Source organism: Nelumbo lutea, chromosome 1, assembly GCF_056320005.1.
Source record: "Nelumbo lutea isolate HS-2025 chromosome 1, American lotus-T2T, whole genome shotgun sequence".
Taxonomy (NCBI): Eukaryota; Viridiplantae; Streptophyta; class Magnoliopsida; order Proteales; family Nelumbonaceae; genus Nelumbo; species Nelumbo lutea.
In genome coordinates this window covers 170,073,761-170,094,500 of record NC_142684.1, presented here as the reverse complement: position 1 = coordinate 170,094,500, position 20,740 = coordinate 170,073,761, and the positions used below count along the sequence as shown (strand labels likewise).

The 20,740-nt window shown below is 36.8% G+C and overlaps 1 protein-coding gene across 11 annotated transcripts; it reads left to right on the top strand.

Annotated features, from left to right (window-relative positions):
- Positions 1-1,082: 1,082 nt before the first annotated feature.
- Positions 1,083-18,075, top strand: LOC148879124 (uncharacterized). 11 transcript variants are annotated; one of them, XR_016104132.1, is made up of 6 exons: positions 1,123-1,622; positions 4,009-4,242; positions 9,281-9,330; positions 9,995-10,193; positions 15,319-15,365; positions 17,742-18,075. XR_016104132.1 is itself a non-coding variant. In XM_088960526.1 (4 exons), the coding sequence occupies exons 1-3, from the start codon at positions 1,431-1,433 to the stop codon at positions 9,290-9,292; spliced, it is 438 nt and encodes a 145-aa protein (XP_088816652.1). In that variant the 5' UTR covers positions 1,083-1,430; the 3' UTR covers positions 9,293-9,330; positions 10,983-11,885. The 11 variants fall into 11 exon arrangements, 2 of the variants coding, with proteins under 2 accessions (XP_088816652.1, XP_088816653.1); XR_016104131.1 differs by lacking the exons at positions 9,995-10,193; positions 15,319-15,365 and adding an exon at positions 10,983-11,210 and having other exon boundaries at positions 1,088-1,622; XR_016104126.1 differs by lacking the exons at positions 15,319-15,365; positions 17,742-18,075 and adding an exon at positions 10,983-11,885 and having other exon boundaries at positions 1,110-1,622; positions 9,281-9,407.
- The last annotated feature ends 2,665 nt before the right edge of the window (positions 18,076-20,740 follow it).

Here is a 20,740-nt window from a genome sequence, read left to right as displayed (position 1 = left end):
TTAAAGCCCATTCCCCCAAAACCCTTGTTCTCACAAATTTTATCCCAAGACACCCATCTCACATTTCTTTTATCCTCTGAATCCCCCCATCAAAAACTAGTTTTGATGCAACTCAACTAGTTTCAAATAACATACTACCAAAAAAAAAAGCCTAGTTTCTAACAACCCACTTGCGTCCTAATTTATCACAAATTATAAAATGATAATAATAAGATTAAATCTGCCATCGTTTTTGTATACTAGTATAAGGGCATAATGCAAATATGCAAGTAAAAGATAAACATATAAGTTAATATATGTAATTAGAGATAGATTTGAGCCGAGCAGAATATTTGGCTATTTGAGTTTGAATCACCAAAAAAACTATAAGATTCAAGTTAGATAATAGCTCAAATTCAGTTCTATTCAAAAAGCATGATTTTGAAAATAGGATCGGACTAGACAATTGGACTGATTGACCTGGGAACCGATTCCGTTTTCACCCTAAAACCATTTTTAGGCCAAAAACCATTGATTTGGTTAGCGATTTTCTGACCCGAGCAACTGAACCATTGAACCCAGACAATGGTGTTTGGTCATTTTTTATTTTAATTATTTTTTTAAAATTTGTAATTTTTAAATGAGAATGGTCAATTCATTTGAATCGGATGATCATATTGTTTGACTCGGACAATGGTATTTGGTTTTAGCCTACGCTCAAACCAAAAGGATCTTTGCCACGGGTTGGATCTGGGTTGAGAACAGCTAGAATCGAGAATCGACCTGACATGAAATACTGACGACCCTAAACCCATTGGACCCAATAAGGTCTAAAATTTTTAGATCGAGAATCGAATCGATCAGTGGAGAACCGGGTCTGACGAACTCAGTTCTAATAAAGAAATAAATAATATATATGTTTAATATATATTAAATATCATATATAGTTTGGGTTGAATCGGAATCAGTTTGGGACTGGGTGAAATCGGTTCTGAACCGATAATAATAGGAACACTTCCTGGAACCAGAACCGGTTCAATCGAATCGGGTCGGACCCGACCCATTGACAGCCCTAAATTGGAAGGCCTTGATTTCGTTGTTTTAGTGCAGCGATAAAACGGTAAAACCACGTCTTATCAAAGTGGTTTGCCTCCCAACTTCCCAAGCCTCAACAAGCGTCTTCTTTCTCTCTTGTTGTAGCTATTGTTCGTTCCGAATCTTCCTGTAACTTTGTTCTTATTTATCCAGCAGAAAAGAATTCGAGTTTCGGTTTCCTGCTGCTTCTTGGATCAATAGATCTAAGCTTTGAGTTTCATTTCTCACTGTTCTTCCGATTTTGGTTCGTTTTCTTCTGTTCAATCCAGCAACGCCGTCGTTGTTAATATATCGTAGATAAAGAATCTCTAGGTGTCGGTTGTGATTAGATTACAAACTACAAAGTAGGAGTTTCGATGGAAGCCGTGTCTTCCACGCCGCGCAGTAACGGGAGGACGCAGGATACGGCGGAATACCTAAATCGAAACCTTTGTAGGGAAGGAGTCGTTCCCACTCACCTTGGGTTTCTGACGGAAATTGCTCGAGCTTCCCTTTACTCTTCAGTGGCCGCATCACCGAGTTCTTCAAACTTGCGAGCTACTCTGTCGGTACTTATAAATTACTGCTAGGTTGCTTACGTGGAGTAAATTTAGTCACCATTGTTTGACTCTAAAGTTCTGGCTTTCATGTTTGCCAGTTTTTAGTTCGTAATTAATTTTATTTCGTTAGAAATTAGAATGCAGTAAATTTCTTGAAATTCTATATTTGCATTGGACCTTGTTGTGATCGAACGTCATAATTGGAATGGAACATGACAACATTATGACCTTCGTTGGAGTATGTTACGACTGAGGAGACGGGGATGCTATTTGTGAAAGGTTGGAGGTTCCTTTATGTAATGACTTGATGGCACATTTTGTTTCTGATTTGTGTCAGAATTCAGAAAGTGTTTTACACCATAAGTTGATGAACTCAACCACTTGACAACTTGATTCCTTACAGTGACAGTGATCACTTATTCATGCTTAACCTATTCCTCCTTTCTTTTTTTTTTCGTACATAAGCTAAACAAGCGAGTCTTCTGTGTATCTAAACTTTGAACATTTCCACTACAAGTATAAATTTCTCTTTTTCTCTCCCCATATACACAGAAAAGAAATCATGTCCCAAAAAGGATCCTCTTTAGCCATTCCACTCTATCGAGTGCCATATCCTGTGTACTTGGCTCTTGTCCCCCCTACTTCAGCATCCACCTAAACTCCTGTAGGTCTTCTGACTAGCATCATATTACTATTTCTTACTAAAGCAGTACTTCATATGGGGCAGAGTGTTGGGAAGTTAAGAAACAGTATGTCCAAAAAATGAGTGTGGCAGAAATTCGAATGCTTAGATGGATGAGTGGCAAAACTAGAAAGGACAAGGTGTCATATGAAGGAACCTAGGAGTAGCTCAAATAGATGATAGAATGAAAGAAAGTAGACTGAGATGATTTGCTTATGTGCATAGAAGACCATCTACAGAACCTATTAGTAAAAAAGAAATGATCTGTTACAAGTTGAAGGGGCTATAAGAACTGGGGGCAGACCAAAAAAGAATGGCGAAAGAGGATTCATGTAGTCGACCCCATATAGTTGGACAAGGATTAGATGATGATGACTAAAGCAGTATGTGGTCTTCTATGCATATAAGCAGTGTTATCAAATCTTCAATTAGTCATACAACACCCAAGGCATGTGGCAGTATATACATATAATGAAGGAATCAAGGAGATAATAAGTGAGAGAGGGTTATTATCTATTACTTGGACACATAGATCAAATGGCATGGCATGGCATGGCATATTCTCTTTCTAAACAAGAGGCAAATAGGGAATAAATGTTAGGGGGTAACAAATGGTGGATATAGGAAAACGAATCTGTAAAAGAATTGGGGCTAGGTGGTGAAGGCCAGCCTAACATGTTCCTCTTTTGTACATTACATTTTTTTTTTCATAAATCAATAAAGTAATTGTTAACTTATCTATCAAAAATAAAGTAGTTGTTAACTTGTTTGACACTCATTATTGGGGGAAATTAATAAAAGCTTTACAATTACCAATAAAAAAATATTTTTAACTATCAAAATAAAGGGCTTCAACTAGTCATTGCTAGTGGACTGACATAGGAGTTTGGATTCCAAACAGATATATTATGTGTAAATTTGCTCAGGATCAGTCAACCATCTTCTCCCTATTCACACAGGACTTCTGACATTGGAGTTGTCATTTCTTGGCTCTTGGTGGTCTTTTCTCTCCTAATTTTGTGCAGAAAATGCCTCTTGGCTATAGTTATCTCTGCCTTTTAGGGTTATATTCTTTTGGAATATTGCCCATTTTGTAGTTTCTTGGAATGTCTGAGAGGACAGACATATTTTTTTGGACTGAAATGGCAGGTCTTTTAGTCATATTTTTGCAAGTGCATATAATTTTTCATATGGAATACATAGGTTAAGACTAAAGAGGGTGGTACATATTGGTCATTGCAACCCTTTTTTGTACATCTCCATACTTACACAAAAAATAACTAAAGGTTTCTGTTAGGAAATAGGGTCTTTTAATCTGTTTCATACATTGGATATTTTGGGGGTTGGGTGGAGGAGGCAATCTTGATTATGTATTTTATCTCCAAAGACAGGTTGAGCAAGACCTAATGCTAGAAGATGTGGTTGGCTGGTTGCAGATATTATTTTATTCTGTAGGTTTTGTTCTGCAGAACATCAAAGTAGTTCTCTCTGCTAATGAGGTTTTGATTGCTTATTTATTTATTTATTTTTGGAATTTGTTGATGGCATTGTTTCTGATGCCTCTTATAGTTTATGTTACCATGGTGGTATTTATGTAGCCTAGTTCATCAACATGATTTATTCTTTTAACTTTTCTTAAAGTATTCTTTTTAAACCAACCATTGCAATGGGAGCTCTCATTATATCTGCTGGTTTATTTCTTTTGCATCACAGAACAATCATCACACAAGGCATCTTGCAATGGTTTTGATCTATCTAGTGGGGTGTCTGCAAGAACCCTTGTCAACTTCTGCTGGGCCATTGATAGTATATACAAAGGCTGTAAATGCAGCACACCCATCATCTGTATTTCTAAAATATTTGGTAGACAATTCTAAAAGTGATAATTTCAATGAATTTTATCTTACACTCGATGGAGGTGAAGTAGCAGCAGAAAACATCCATGGGGTAATTTTAGTGATTTGTTAATTACAAATATTCACTAAGACCATTTTCATGTGAATAGTAGTGATGGAAAGATCATTATTCAGTAAAATGTGTTTGTTAGGGGTAGGCAACAAGTGGAATGCATCATGATATTTTTTGTCCCTCTTTGGTGATCTGATGTTCTAACTTTCTGCTGTTAGACTTTTCTCTGGATTATTTTCCTTTTCTTCTAATGGGATAATCAGTCAGATTAGATATACTTGTGGTGTAAAAGATCCAGTAATTCTGTTTATTGAATGGAATTTATCAATTTAATGTGATTACTGATTACTTGTAATGAAAAGATTATCATCCGGATCCAGTGAAAAGGTCTACTAGGTATAGCCACATAGGTAACAGAAGCTATACTTGCATCAATGCAGTATAAACTTCCTGCTCTCCCTTTTTCTAAAAGATCCATTAGTTCTATTCAGTATATGGAATTCACTCCTTTAATTTGAGTACTTGTAGTGGGAAGATTATCTAGTGAAATGGGTCTACTAGGTATAGCCACATAGGTTATAGGAGTTATACTTTCATCAATGCAGTAGAATGCTTCCTTCCCTCCCTTTTCTCAACATATGACGTGAAAGTGTAACTGACTCTGAATTGGCGAACTATTTGATATTAGACAGTACTTTTGGATTTATTTTCCCTTCATCCTCTTTGGGCTGCAAAAAGTTGGGATATCATTATCTGATTGGGTTCTTTTTTAATCTTTTAATAAGTAATATAAAAATTTATTGATATGTAAATAAATATGTATAGAACTATATGTGCAAAAAAAGCCCTTCGCCAAAGATCTTTATAGCGAACCACCCTCTATAACAAAAACATTCATCTAATTATAAACAAAATCCCTATACCTGGAAAATGAAGATAATCCACTTGAAAGATACACAATGGAACTATTACGTATGGAACCACCAAGCAAAGGATAGACCCCTACTACCAGTTGATACATTAGGCCACAATCATCAAGGAAGATGAACATGACTAAAATATCTAAAAGAGAGAAGAAAAGAATTCCATACGAAAGAGTTGGCCAGGCAACAAAATAAGCAAATATGGTTTACAGAGACATACATAGAATATATGTGCTGGAAGCCTCAAAAAGAAAAGGGAAAGAAGTTTTGGTCTATGTAGCTCATTGGGTCCTTACAAAGGAGTAGTATTTTAAAGGATTTGCAGTGATTCTATTTTGGGTGAACGGCCTTCTCTGGCTAGCTTTGCCCCTATATGGATGCAAGAGGAAGCATTACCACCTCGGCAACATTATTCTCAGTTTTTCAAGGTCATCTGTCAAAGAAAATTCTTTGAGGGTTGAACTCCTTGCCCAATTTTAGTGATCAAAACTGACCCATTCATCAGGGTGGATCGAACTGTTGGTAGAAGCATTATGTGAAGTGGTGACCAGTGATTTAAAAGGCATGCCTGGGTGCACAGGCGAGGCACATTTTAGGGTATATGCCTCACCTAGGTCCTAGGAAAACTCCTGGTGTGCCCAATGCACTTTGTGCCTCAGCCCAAGCGTGTGCCTTCTGAAAATTTGACACTTTTTTTTTTTTGCTTTTTTTGAACCTAGTGGCTGGGCTGAGGGCATGGTTTTCAAGGTGCCAAGGTGAGGCTAGGCGACAAGGGGGTGCCTAGTTGCCTAGGCGATGGATTTTTTTTTAAGTAAAAACATGTATCCTAGGGTAGTTCCCTAAGTTCCATAATCATATTTCCTTAATAAATATCCATAATTTTCATAAGATAAGTATAAAGTTCATGTTAAAGTATAGAAAATCAACATATTCCAACATATTCATGAGAAGAAAAAGAAGAAAGAAAAGAAATTTTGAAAAATATAGGGGCTTAAGCCTTATTTCTGTTATAGGAAATTAGTATATAAAAACACAAAATTAGTAAAGAAAAAGAAGAAAATGTGTTGATTGGGCAGCATTTTATGTTCTTTCTTACTTATTGGTTCAGGTTTTGAAGTCTTTGAGAGTTCAATACAGCATTTAGCAATGTTTGTGTTGATTAAACCCTAACAAATAAGAAAACAACAAAAAGAAATTAGTATATAAACACATAAAATGAATATTTTAGTTTAAAAATGTCTATTTTATAATCATAACCTCAAAAAATTAAGAATATAAAAGTTTGTTATAACACGCTATAGAAAACTGCTTGGCGATTAGGCGAGGCGAGATTCCAAGGGCGCCTTGTCGCATCGCCTTGACAACTATGGCCAGGGGCTCCGCTCCTGGACCCCCCATGCCACACCCCTCGAGGTAAGCCCAAACAAGTCTATGTTTGGGTCTTAAATTCTTAGTTCTCACACAAAAAATAATGATTTTATAGTTTTAATTGCTTTTTAAGAAGATATTTTATTAATGAACAACATTATCAAATTGGGGGTTCTTGGAAAATTATAAAAGCAATTAAAATTATAAAATCATTATTCTTTGTGTGAGAACTAAGAATTTAAGACCCTAACAAGGACTTGTTTGGGCTTGCCTCGAGGGGCATGGCACAAAGGCGGCTCGTAGAACCAGGAATGTAATATGTTTTACATCACATTAGCTACTTGAAGTAATGTAATTGAGGAAAAAAAGAGATTGTGTGTTTTACATGCTTGAAAATGTTTTATATGTTTGATTTTATTTTTAGATTCTCATTTGAATATGCTTTACATGTTATGTTTGTGTATTTTATATTTAGATAATATGTTTTTTAAAACATTTATTTTAAAATTTAAGTTTATATTTTTTTATTAATATTATGCTTAACATTTTTTTTGGCATTTTTTTGAATTTTCTGACTTTATTTTTTAGCATTTTTTTGTACTTTTGCACCTTGCTTCAAAAAGGCGTGTGCCTTGCCTTGCGCCTCGGGTGCAAATTGGCCCTTGCACCTTTTTTGTGCCTTGCGCTTTTAAAACATTGGTGGTGATAGGCTGGGTTTTAACAATAACAGATGGCTCTTGGGTCCTTAGTTCCTTGGAGAAACATAGGGATTATCTTCTAATCTGAATTGTTCCTTTAGTTGGACATCCTTATTTATTTATTTATTTTTTGATTAGTAATAGAATCAATTCATTAAAGATAAAAGGATAGGTACAAGGCAGAGGAGATAAACTCTCTTAACTCCCCCACAATTAAAAAATAAAAGTCTTATTAGGTACATCCTTATGGAAGTATCCAGATAAAAACCCTTGACATAATCAATAAGAGATAATGCCATTAGGGTCTCAAAAATCCCTTAGACCTCTTTTGAGCCCCAAGTCCCACACTAAGCCCTTTTGTGGGCAATGAAAGGGTATGTAGTGGCATGGAGCCAAGTTAACTGAGTTCACCAAGCTTTTGACAAAATCCTATCAGATTAGAATGATGGTTACTCAATCTAGCTGTATCTACCCATTGACCTCTTATTTGCATAGAAGTTGTAAGCATTACTCAGACATGATGCCCTTTGAGCAGTTTTCCCATGGGGTCTTGAACCTTGGTGTTAAATTTATGGTTCTTTCCCTAGTTAAATATTTTTTGATAAATCCCTAGTCAAATTTTTTCTCATCTCTCCTATCTTTGGCTTGTAGAAAATTTCATATTGTTTCAATTCAATTACTTTATTGGTACCAGTTGCGATGGCTCTAGAAGTCAATTTGGTGGAGAGCTGTTTTCTTCTTTTGCTTATTCTCATTCACTTCTAAAAATGTGTTAGCAAAGATGTGTTGACAATAGATAAAAGTGAAGATGGTGTCACTCAACAATATAAGGGTGCCATTACTTGGTGTAATTGTAAAATCTTAGGCTTATAAGTGTGAGGATGCAAAAGGTCAGGATCATATCCAATCTACCTCCCTTAAGTCCCCAGACATTTGAGGCCAAACATTGGGTAATGGCCTTTTTTATAGTGCACTTAAGTTCATTTATATATATATATATAATATCAGTAATTTAAAAGGCGCGCCTAGGCGCACAAGCAAGGCACATTTTGGGGTATATGCCTCGCCTAGGTCCTAGATGCAGCTTTTTCAAAAGGCGCGCACCTAGTGCGCCTAGGCGTGTGCCTGATGCGCCTCAGCCCAGGCGTGCACCTTTTTAAAATTTTGCCCTTTTTGCTTCTTTTTTTTTGAGTCTAACGGCTGGGCCGGGGGCTCCGCCCTCGGACCCTCGACCACACCCCTCAAGGCAAGCCCGAACAAGTCTGTTAGGGTCTGAAATTCTTATTTCTCACATAGAAAATAATGATTTTATAACTTTAATTTCCTTTTAAGAAAATGTTGGATCTGGCTTGGATTGTGGGTTTAACATGCTTGAAAATGCTTTATATGTTTGCTTTTATTTTTAAAATTTCATTTGAATACATTTTACATGTTATGTTTATGTATTTTAATTTTAGATAATAGGTTTTTTAAATAATTTATTTTAAAATTTAAGTTTATATTTTTATTAACATTATGTTTAATATTTTATAATTTTTTGCTTTATTTTTATTTTTTTTGGAATTTTCTGACCTTTTTTTATTTTTTAGTTTTTTTTTGATTTTGTGCCTTTCTTAAAAAGGCGCACGCCTCGCCTTGCGCTTTTAAAACATTGATATATATATATATATATATAAAAGAGAGAGCGAGCGAGAGAGAGAGAGAGAGAGAGAGAGAATGTCACTTAAGTTCTCTTTTGAAAGAAATTTCATATTTGTATGACAACCCTTATTAGAAGTCCTTAGAAAATGCTCAAGATATTGAGTGTAAGATCACTTTTCTTTTGTGCAAATGAATCTCTACATGAAGTTGATCATGTCAATATTGAGGGGAAGGCACATAGTGGACCATTTGTGAGATTGCCTTTTGCTTCTTCTTTTGACACCCTTGTACTTTGAGTATCTGTGTCTTTAATAAATAAATTAATCTGTAAAAAATGAAAACAAAAAGTCCAAAACCCCTTTCCCTCGTAATTTTTACAACATGCCCCATGGATTTCTTCTGCCTTGCAATGGGTCTTCTGATTACCTAAAATTTTTGGTTCTGTAGGTACTTGGCTGAGGAGAGCTCTGTTCTGCTGCTGTACTCATTGGTGCATGGTAACGCTGATTTTTTGGAGTATGTTTTGGTGTGAACTGATTTGGACACATTGGCATGGACTATGGAATTGTTGACTGTAATTTTCTGTCTTTGAATCACTCCAGATCTTCTGCAAAAAAAAAAAAAAAAAAAAAAAAGAAAAGAAAGAAAGAAAGAAAAAAGTTTGAATGTTAAGATCTCAAGAACTGTTTCCATTATTGGCCATGATTTTGGATCATTTCACTTTTCAATTATCCTTGAGATTAGTCATTCTGAGGATATCCCTTACCTGCAAAATAACTTCTGAAGTTAATGGGAGCAAGGTTCGAAGTATTGATACGTATTGGCCCATATTGGCCGATACGTGTCGTGCCGATGGCTTCCCGATACACCCCTCCAGGGGTTGTATCGGGTCAGACACTAGTTCAGAGGGTAGCCTGGTCTTAAACCGACCCCTCTGAACCGGTTTCGAAAAAAAAAACCTAGAAAAAAGTACCGATACAGGCCGATACGCCCTACTTTGAACCTTGAATGGGTGTCTTGACTAATTTGGAGTATGTTTTCCATGGTAATGGAGTCAACATCTGATGCCTGTTCTTGAAACATTTTATAATGCTTTGAGGACATCTAATCAAATCTACATGTTGCTAATTATTCTTCTCATACTAAGAATTCATCTTTCAGTGACAGTATCACAAGATGGTAACAATGGCCTCCATAAGCTCAGAATGCACATATATCAGATTCTGCTTATAATTTCCACGTTTTTATAGATGCTGCCTAATATTCCATGGTGACGAGAAAACCTCCTCAATCACACATCTCTTGGTTCTCTAATTGTTATAATATCCATAAGGACCGTCAAGAATAACCTAAGCTGTGGGTATGACATCCATCGAAGCTGATTTTTTCATGTATCTTCCAGTTTTCTTGGAATGTTGTAGCAGGGTGCTTGAACATTGATGCTTTCTTTTTATTCCCCTTCCCCCCAATCTTTCTGAATTTTACCACTTACATGTTATGGAATGCAGCATGGATTTCAGTTTGAGCCACAGAACTTGTCAGCAGATTTCTTAATCAATTACATATCAGCAGAGTTAAATTTATGATCTATATTCTGTTGACCTGTAAAATTGTTAATGGCATGTATACCTCCACACAAATTGTCTTGCAACTTTGGCATCATGGCAGTGGCACCACATGTTCATAGGTTGAGTCCGTTTTTTATATGACACGTTTTATTTTGTGTGAAAATGCAATGTAACTTTGTTTTACTGGGTTTAAAGTTTCAACCATCCGGTATACCAAATTAGCAGCGCTAAGAAACAATAAGATACCAATAACTAAAGCCAATTCAGTAGGAGGTAGCATTGCGGAAGATATGGTAGTTTCTTTTAGTCTTTCTATAAATGCTTTGCTCTTAGAAATTTTATTTTTTGCCATCTTTTTCCTATTATTTCTTCTTCTAGCTAAAAATATTGGGTGCAGTCGACAGAGCTTTACATTTATACTGACTTCCTAAGAATTGTACTGAATTCTTGAATGCCATCCTTAGATATGCCTTTACCATGAAATCCTGAGATATCACCCATGGATATTGTAATGATTGATATTCCAATTTAAATATTAGGATATGCTTACTTTTATGAATCTCTTATTTCTCTAATTGCAGGTTGTTTATGCAATAATGCACTGTGAGGTCTTTTAGCCTTTCAAGAATCACCCACACTTTAATAAGCTGCTTGAAAACATTTACACTACCCAAAAAAAGGGCAAGGATCATGTGGAGATGTATTAGAGCTGCTGTTTACCAGAGTATATGGGAAGAAAGAAATTCAAGGATTTTTTTTCAGAAAAAGGAGAGAAGTCTGGAAGCCGTGCTATAAGTGATCCATATAAGGTAATACATTGGTTGAAAACATTGGATTTGTTCACAGATTTTTCAACGGATGATCTGTTAAGAAAATGGAAAGAAATTGCAAGTTTAGCCTCAGTTAAGAAGACCTCGAATTCCAACTGGAACCCACTACCTCTTGGATTTATCAAACTGAATATTGCTGGCAGCAGTATGGGAAATCCAGGGCCTTTGGGTATTGGGGGGTGCTAAGAGATGAGAAAGGGAATGTAATAGCTATGTTCTCTAAGAGAGAGACTCTTTGAGGGATGAGGTGTTAGCAACTTTGGAAGGGGTACAAAGGGCTAAGGATCTGAATGTCAATAAACTAATTATAGAAGGAGATTCTGAGACTGTACTGAGCTGGCTAAAAGAAGACAGGATTTGGAGCTACAGCAATGAAAAGAGAAAATTCAAGTGGCTGACCATGGACATCGAAGTTCAATGTATTTGTGTAAAGAGAAATGCAAATTCCTTTGCAGATGGATTAGCTAGGAAAGGGGTGAATAGGGATTCTGTTTTCTGGGCTCAGTTGTAATTGTTCTTTTCTTTTTGGATGCCTGCCCACTTACTTGTGGAGTTAAGACACTTTAGCTCCTCTACTTTGTAAGCTTATTCCTATTTAATGAAATCTGTTGTTATTGATCAAAAAAAGAAAAAAATACAATGGTGATCGGTTACTTAATATATAATATATATCCATGGTGCTTAACAAAGAATAGAACCCAACATCTTAAAATAAATCAGTGAAATCACTCTAGGCAATTTCTCCTGAAGATTGAAGATTTCTCCATTTCTTGCATATCTTATGCTTATAGTGCAACTGATTTTATGGTGATATTCTACCTATGTAGATGTTAGATTTCTTTAATAGTTGCATGGATTCCCAGAAAATGGATTCTTAATGGTCAGTGTGGAAAGTCCTCCAAGTTATAATCATCAATTGTCAATCCTGGCAAGGTGAAGGGATGAAGGTGGAAATCCATTTTCACTTTCATTTTAGAGATCATCAACATGTGGGGGAAATTTTATTTGTGTATATTAATTTTATATTTTCACTTTAATTTGCATATGTTTCATCTGAACAGATGTTTACTAGATTGCGGTTCACATACAAGCAAGAACAGGACTCAACCCTGAATTTGATATTACAAGGCAAAATATTCTAGCCAAGGATGAAGTGTCACTTGTTCAGGCATACTCTATGGTGAGCAGTGAAGAGAGTAGGAGATAGGTACAACTACAGACCCCACCTCCCCCAGAACATTTTGCACATGCTGGATTAAAACCAAAGGGGGTAAATGAAAAAAAGGAGGTGATATGTGAATATTGCAAGAAGCCGAAACATACTAAGGATTCTTGTTGGAAACTTTATCCAGGTCTTCTTACAGAAAGGTTTCGAAACAACAACAATTTTAAGAAGGGTGGTCAGTTTGAAAAGCCCAAGAATGCAAATGTTGTTACAATATCTAAAAGTGAAGAAAAATTTGCTTTGGAACAGCTGACAACAATGAAGGCAGAATTTGAGAGATATGGGAAGTTGATACATCACTTGGAATCTACTGTTGCATCTTCCTCCTCAGGCACCCCCTCTACATCCGCCTTTGCCCATTTAGGTATTCGTGCTTCTGCAAATCATGTTACAACCCAGGTAATCATAGAACTCCTTAGATTATAGATTCCGGTGCATTAGACCATATGACTAGCTTACCCAAACTTTTTTGTTCATACCAGCTCCTCTCGGGTAGAGAGAAGATTTCTCTTGCCGATAGGTCTCTTGCTCCCATCTCTGGCAAGGGGGATGTTAGAGCCTCTAACTCACTTGTATTATCCTCTGTCCTTCATGTTCCCAAACTTAGCATTAACCTTTTATCTGTTGTAATTTAACAAAATCAATGAATTGCAACATAACCTTCTTTACTACTTGTTGTGTTTTTCAAGACCTGAAGTCTCAGTGGATGATTGGGAGTGGCCATGAGGCGAATGAGATATACTTGCTGTAAGTGGGTGTTCACTATTAAGTATCATTCTAATGGTACTATTGAGAGATATAAGGCTTGTTTGGTTGCTAAAGGGTATACTTAGATGTATGGTATTGATTACTTGGAAATTTTTGCCCTAGTAGGCAAGATGAATTCAGTTCGAGTTTTGCTCTCTTTAGCTACTGCTTTTAATTGGCATCTTTATCAGTTTGATGTAAAGAATGCTTTATTGAACGGGGACCTACATGAAGAGGTCTGCATGTCTTTACCTCCAGGGGTGTATGGGAAGGAGATGTAAGGAAAGGTTTGTAAACTGAAAAAGTCCCTTTATGGCCTTAAGCAATCTCCTCGAGCCTAGTTTGACAGATTTCGGGTTGCTCTTGTTGCTTTTGGGTACACAGACTCGGTTGGATCATACATTGTTTGTTAAGAGGAGAGATTCCTTACTGACCCTTTTGATTGTCTATGTTGATGATATTGTGGTTACTGGTAATGACACCCAGGAAATTGTTCATCTCAAAAGTTTTCTTAACACTGAATTTGAAATTAAAGACTTGGGGGAACTCAGATATTTCTTAGGAATTGAAGTTGCCAGATCTAAGGATGGTCTCTTCATTTCTCAACGGAAGTATGCTTTTGATCTTTTTGCAAATATTGGTAAATTGGGTGCCCGACTTGCTTCTACTCTTATGGACCTAAATCATAAGCTGTCAGCTATTGAGGGTGAATTGTTGCCTGATAAGGGAGTGTTCAAAGACTGGTTGGGAAGTTATTATACTTTTGTATGACTTGGCCAGATATTTTCTATGCAGTTAGTGTAATTAGCCATTTTATGCATTCTCCCAGAGAAAGACATTTAGCAGCTGCTGAGAGGGTTCTATGCTACCTAAAAGGGACTTCAGGGAAAGGTATCTAGTTTGCTAAGCATGGACGCATGAAGCTGGAAGCATACACTGATGCTGTTTGGGCCGGATGTATTGATGATAGGAGGTCCACTTCAGGTTATTGTGCTATGGTAGTAGGGAATATTGTATCATGGAGGAGTAAGAAGCAGTCTGTAGTGGCAAGATCCTCAGCTGAAGCGGAGTACAGGGCAATGGCACATGGAGTTTTTGAACTTTTGTGGTTGAGATCACTTTTAGAAGAACATGGTGTAGACTGTGAGAAGCCAATGGTGTTATATTGTGACAACTAGGCTGCTATCAACATTGCACATAATCCTATTCAACATGACAGAATTAAGCACATTGAAGTTGATAGGCATTTTATATGAGAGAGTTGCCTCAGGAGAAGTCTGACTACCATTTGTTGCTTCTGAAGAACAGTTGGCTGATGTTTTGACAAAAGGTGTTCCTAAAGGAAAGGTGGTTCACTATATAAACAAGCTGGGCATGATTAATATCTATGTTAAGCTTGAGGGGGAGTGTAGAGAGGCTGGGCTGAATGGGCCCTAGTCCTTTAGTGTTATTCTTATTAGTTCCTTCTTGTTATGTTTTCTTATTGGGCCTTCTTTCTTTACGGGCCTTTAGCTTCTGTTTTGTTTTTTAAGTGTATTGCTGGTGTGGATGCCTACTTAAGGGCCTCCTTGTAAATTATGTAACTTAAGTAGTTTAATAAAAAGACTAGAATAGGGGAAAGAGGTGATTATTGAACTCCTCCTTTCTTTCTCTTTTCTTCTCCATTTTTCCTTTTTCTTCTTGCTGTCTTCCTTTTCTTCCTTCCTTCTGCTCTAATCTAAATATTTCTGCTAATTTTATTGGTCTGAATCACATCTAGTGCCAATAGTATTCCTAGTATTTATGTTTTTTCAGCTATGCCATGATAGCACAAAAGTTGATTTTATTTGTTAAGTTTAACTGAAATTTTTATTTAGTTGCTAGTAGTCTTCATTTTATTTTGGCAATGTCCATTCTTATTATTAGGTAAAATTACAGGGAGGTACCCATCTTGTGACCTATCCAGCTTAATACCGTCATTGCTTTAGTTAGATTAGTTACTTTATGTTTTGCATATGTATCTTCTGATTTGTGCAGATTCACTTCTAATCTATGTATACCATCATTGCTTTAGTTAGATTAGCTACTATGTATCTTCTGATTTATGCCTTTGATGTCATTTTTTCTTTTGTTCAGCAGTTTCACTCTTCTAATCGTTGTGCTATAAATTTGTTCTTGTAGAAGTAAGTATATTAGTTTTCTTCAAATTTTGAAGATTTCTTTTCCTATGAAATTATAGTAGTTTATTTTTGGTCAATAATTAGATTACACTTTTTGAGCACCTGTTTCTTGACCTGAGTTCAACTGCTTTTTTTTTTTCTTTCATGGATACTGTTACCCCGTTATTTTGATTTGATGTTTTCATAATTTTTCTGATGTTCTTTTTATATAATACCATACAAATATGCAAATTAAGACTTTTTCCAAGGGAAATAATTTTTAGGGTAAATTACAGATTAATACCCTGTACTTCGGGTTAGTCTCGCTTTTGTACCCAAACTTCAAAATGTGCCACTGCAGTGGCTGAACTCTCAAAAACTTCCAGTTTAGTCCAGAATCATTAACCGACATTAGACGGCATGCAAAAGGACACAAATACCCTCTGTTTTGAATAGGCGAGAGAAGCATAATTTTGGAATGGCCAAAATAGCCATGTTTAAATCCTTTTTCACTGTGATTGGGCACCACTGTTTACTTTATGCCCTAACCTTTCTGCTAAAGAATCAGTGCTTCCCGTTGGAGAAGCAGGAAAAACATTGCCAGAGAAGAGGGATTTAGATTGCTGTCGTTGTAATCCTTTTTTCAGTTATTCAATCCATAACAAGGGGGGGGGGTGTTTAGAATGTCATTGTTGCTGGAGAAGATGGGTAATTCTTGCTGTCATCAAGGAAGGTAATCAAAGTAAAAATGTCTCAAAATTATTAAAAAGGGTAGTTTGGTATTTTTAAAAATTCAAGTTGCACATACTGTCATGTGATACAGATAACTGGCAGACTACTAATGGCAGATACTAAATTGGCAGTTTTTGGGAACTCAGGTACTGTAGTGGCACACTGGCTTGTTTTGAAATTTGGGTACTAAAGTGAGACTGGCCCCAAAGTACAGGGTACTAATCTACAATTTACCCAAATTTTTATTTAAATTCCTTTCATAGCATTGCAAGTGCAATGCTTTTTTGTTGTGTTATATAAAACACGCAACTGCTGGATTTCAAGGGAGATGAATTTGATTGCTGATGAACTTGCTAGACAGGTATAGGTAGGGCTTTCTTGTATAGTGATAATCTGTGTTGCATAGACTCTCCTAAGTTGTGAAATGACTGTGGTGGACATTCTTCAGATTCTGACAGCATGGATTCTTCAACATAATATTTTCTGCCTTTATCTACTTGCTTATTTGACATGAATAAATAGCTAATATACATGATGAATGCTACTTTCTAGAAACCATTTTTTAAGTAACAAAGATAAAGTTACTCAACATTTTCTTTAGGTATATAATGGCAGAATTCAGAAAATATGGATTATTTTAGTAGTTTGTATTCTTCTATAGACATGTCTGCCAGTCCTTGTAATTGCCTTGTCGAGTCAGATTCCCGGACATGCATAGGAAGGGTCTAAACCTGATGCATGAAGACAGACATGAGAATTGGATTCGGAACCAGTGTTTGTAAGTCCTTGTATTTCCTTCTTGTATCTGATTCTCATGTCTGTACATCCTTTATTCTTTTTTTTTTTTATATCTATATACATCCTTTATTCTTTTTTTTTTTTATATCTATATACATCCTTTATTCTTAATGAAACACTAGGCAAATGTCCTTTCATGAACTGCTTAGAAAACATTCTGTAATCTTCAACAGTGTTGTGCAATGAATATTGACTAGACTCTACAAGCTTGTTATTTTTCAGAGTCTGGATATTACAGAACTGAATGGTAACCTGAAACGCAAAAAGTTTAAAACATCATGGTATCTGGCTTTAATAAATGTCATTTCAACCTTTAGGGGCCAAAGGTGACTGACAACCAAATACAGTCAATGGTCTATTATCATGTTTTCTCATTCTTGGTGTTAGAGGCCTTAGTAATTGCAAACTCCCCTAGTTTCTCTATGCTTGAAGTGACATTCAGGTCCAGTTGTAATCAGTTTCATTATCACTCTTTTGAGTCTTATAATCTTTAACTTCTCATGGATGGCCTTCCATTTTCTCTTCCACAATTATATGCCTTCTGAGTTTCCAGCAACCTTACAAAAATCAATGATTCTAGTTTGGTTGCTTCTGTTCCAATTTGTCCTTTCTTTTCTGCTTTTGATGGGTGAATAAGTAGTTTTGTTTCAAGTTTACCAGTGTGCATGAATTCTTAGAAGCACACCATGATTACCCTGTTAAAGGGGATCAGTTTTTGCACCAATGCTTAGATTAGACATGCCAGCAATGATGTTTCTGGTCTTTTAGTTTGATTCTAATCCAAGAACATTAAAAAATATATGCGCTATGCTTCTTGACATTGAGTCTGTCAATTAAGATGATAGGAACGTTTTCTTGCCTTGAAAACAGGATGCTGATGCACAGGAGGAAGCTAACAAACATCAACACAGTGAGTTGAACGTATAGGAGTTTTCCTTATCTCGTTGCAGGTGGTGCTCACTGCTCACAGTTATCATCTACTAGAAGTTGAATACGTAAATACATGCAATAGCAATGTTCTTCTCATTCTTTTCTGTTTATTGATGTGGACCTGACAGTGTCAAGGGCCTCCCCATATAGAAATCAATGTTATATCATAAGAGTATTTGAATAAGAAAGATTGTTCTTGCTAGTCTCATAATACAAGTACAATACAAGTTCTATCCGCTAACCAAAATAGTACAAAGTTTTATCATTGCAAGCCGCATCAGCCGCCCATTCTCTCTCTCTCTCTCTCTCTCTCCTTCCACCCCTTCTTTTTTTCTTTCCTCGAAACATTTTGCACCCATAAGAATAAATTCAGCATTGCAAGGATTTTTTTTTCTTTTTCTTTTAATTTGATTGAAGCAAGATAGCTCATGCAACCTGCCATTAATCCTCATATCAATCGGTAGTCGGGACTAATTTTGATGGAGTGACTTAACGTTACAATTGTTACGCGAATGCATATGGAAAGTGTATGTGTGTGTGAGAGAGAGAGAGAGAAAAAGCATACGGTACAAGCTAAGAATGCGTGTATGTCAGAACTGGTAGCTGTATAGTATATACATGACCTATCCAAGTGTACTGTTGGATGATGACTTTACGCGGCTACGGAAGGTTCTTTGATCGTTCGAAGCAATAAATTTTACGCGAATCACATGGATATATTCGTATTTTGGACCTCTCATTATTATTTATTATTTTCCTTGTATTTATTTGGTGTAGGGATTGGATTGCTAGCACGCACCGTTGTCACTTTCTTTTGTAGTTTATTTGTTCACGGAAATTCCTAGACTGCTATTAAGTCAATCCATCCTCGTGAAGCCAGGAGGGCAGGAGATTTAATGGTGATGATGGATTCCGGCCACATTCCGGCGAGAGATGTCAAATGTGTAAGTATTTCTGAATTCTGATGCAGCTAAAGACCGGCCACTTGGCAAACCACCCACTGGTCTTCTCCATATGTTAACCAAAAGGCTCGTGAATCGAGTGATGGGCCTCTTGAATTAGTGACGTTTTTAATCATTTAATGGCAACCAAAAAAAAGAAAAACAATTGGAGTAGAGGGAAAGGAGATGATGATTAGTGGATCAAAAGTCACAGTGGTGTCACAAGTGACAACTAGAAAGAAAGAAAAATACAAGCGTAACAAACCAAGAAAATCAATCAAGTCAGCAGCAGCAGGATCAAGGACTTTTGGTAATCATGTTGCGATTATTGCCACACTGATGATGCTCTGTCTATCATCTCAGCTACCCCTAGACTTGATTGCCACACACTCATGTTTGGTATTGCCCAATGCCATGGCTCCGCGTGTGCGTGTATGTGAGAGAGATGTGCATTGAATGACCGCTGCATTGCCAAGTCAGCTTGTTTCTTGGCCCACATTCCCTAGATGCACGTGATTCTGACACGTGTCATAGAGTGAGAGTATAAGTCAGCCCCGTGACGTGTCAGCCTACTCTATCTTTCTCGTGAGCCTTGCCTTGTCCATTAGGCGTGGGACCATTCTTTTCCACCTCGTAAGTCGCAACACGTTCCCTCCCTCAGTCCCTCATCTCTCTCTCTCTCATTGTCAGCCCGTAATGAGCTTCATTTTGTTTCATTTTGCCCCTCCAATCCCCCTTTTTATTATATTTTATTAAATGGTTTCGGTCCCCTATTTTAAGATCCAGTTTGTAATTACATGGGCCATTCTGATCCTCAAGGGGTCCCACCAAGATTTAATTAAAAGAAGGAAACTGCAAAATACTAATAATAAATAATAATAATATAATTTATGACTCATACTCAGCGTTCTTTAGTTCTTTCTGTGATGATAATGATCCCCCTTAAACCAGAAAACCCCAACGTTCATGGGCTTTGCTCTAGGACGTTTCATTAGATTCCTCTGTATTGGCCCATAGACCCTAGGCTGGGGCTAACCATTCGATTAAACTAATCAGACGGTTAAAAGCTTGAATTAAGCATCCTTCTACTTGTAAATTCATTAACACTGAATCCAGCTTCTATTGACCCAGAGGGAGGTAAAAAGAATAAAATAAAAATAAACTAAGGCTACCAAACTAAGCTCTCTTGGGAAAGTCACGGTCTTCTTGACAACATGAATTATGTTGAGGCCCTAAGATTATTACCAACTGAAGGCGCAGGCCCACGTATGGCCACTGATGTTTCCATCTATTGGGCCTCGACTTTAACTTTGGGATTGTTGAAAAAGGCTCCGAGCCCGTTGGGCCAACCTGAACTGAACAATCAACAATGTGCTCCCTTGACCATTCACATTTCACAGGAACAACACATTAATAAGGGAATGCACGAGTATCCATATCTTTGCTGCTAGAGAGAATCTGGTAACAGAGGAACCCGTGAAGGTGTGGCCCACAATTGTTTGTTTTACCTTTCCTCAAGCTGTGTCTCGGTATAATAGGATAGAAACAGAGATTGGCTCGGGTCTGGGTCATTCAAACGCTAATTGCAGTCTGGGGCCCTATAACTTACCACGTGGCAGAAATTTAGAGACGGCAACTCATCATTAGGTAGGTCCCGTTTAGGAGAAGGCCTACGCTAAAAAAAGAAACATTATCTGACCATCTAATTCATGCATCATCATTTCCAGGAGTAGATCTTCCCAAGATTAAAATAGAATTTCTTATCACCATCCAAAGCTGAGTAAAAAACACATATTGTATTTGAGAATCTTTTTACGGTGGGCCCATATCGTACTAATCTTGGACTTGGGCCCAGATAAGGATGGATACTATATCTCCCAGGCCCAAGCTTTTTTTCCATCGAAGGACAAGAAAATCAAAGAGAGGGCTATGATGAATATCTTTATGAAAAAAGAAAATTTTGTCACATAACTAGTTGAGTGGTGCAAGAAGAGAGAG

Bases quoted from the DNA above. Each gene is read 5' to 3' on its own strand.
- LOC148879124 (XM_088960527.1), top strand. From the start codon at position 1,431: ATGGAAGCCGTGTCTTCCACGCCGCGCAGTAACGGGAGGACGCAGGAT. The intron at 1,623-4,008 runs GTACTTATAAAT...TTTGCATCACAG, and splicing joins ACTTGCGAGCTACTCTGTCG to AACAATCATCACACAAGGCA.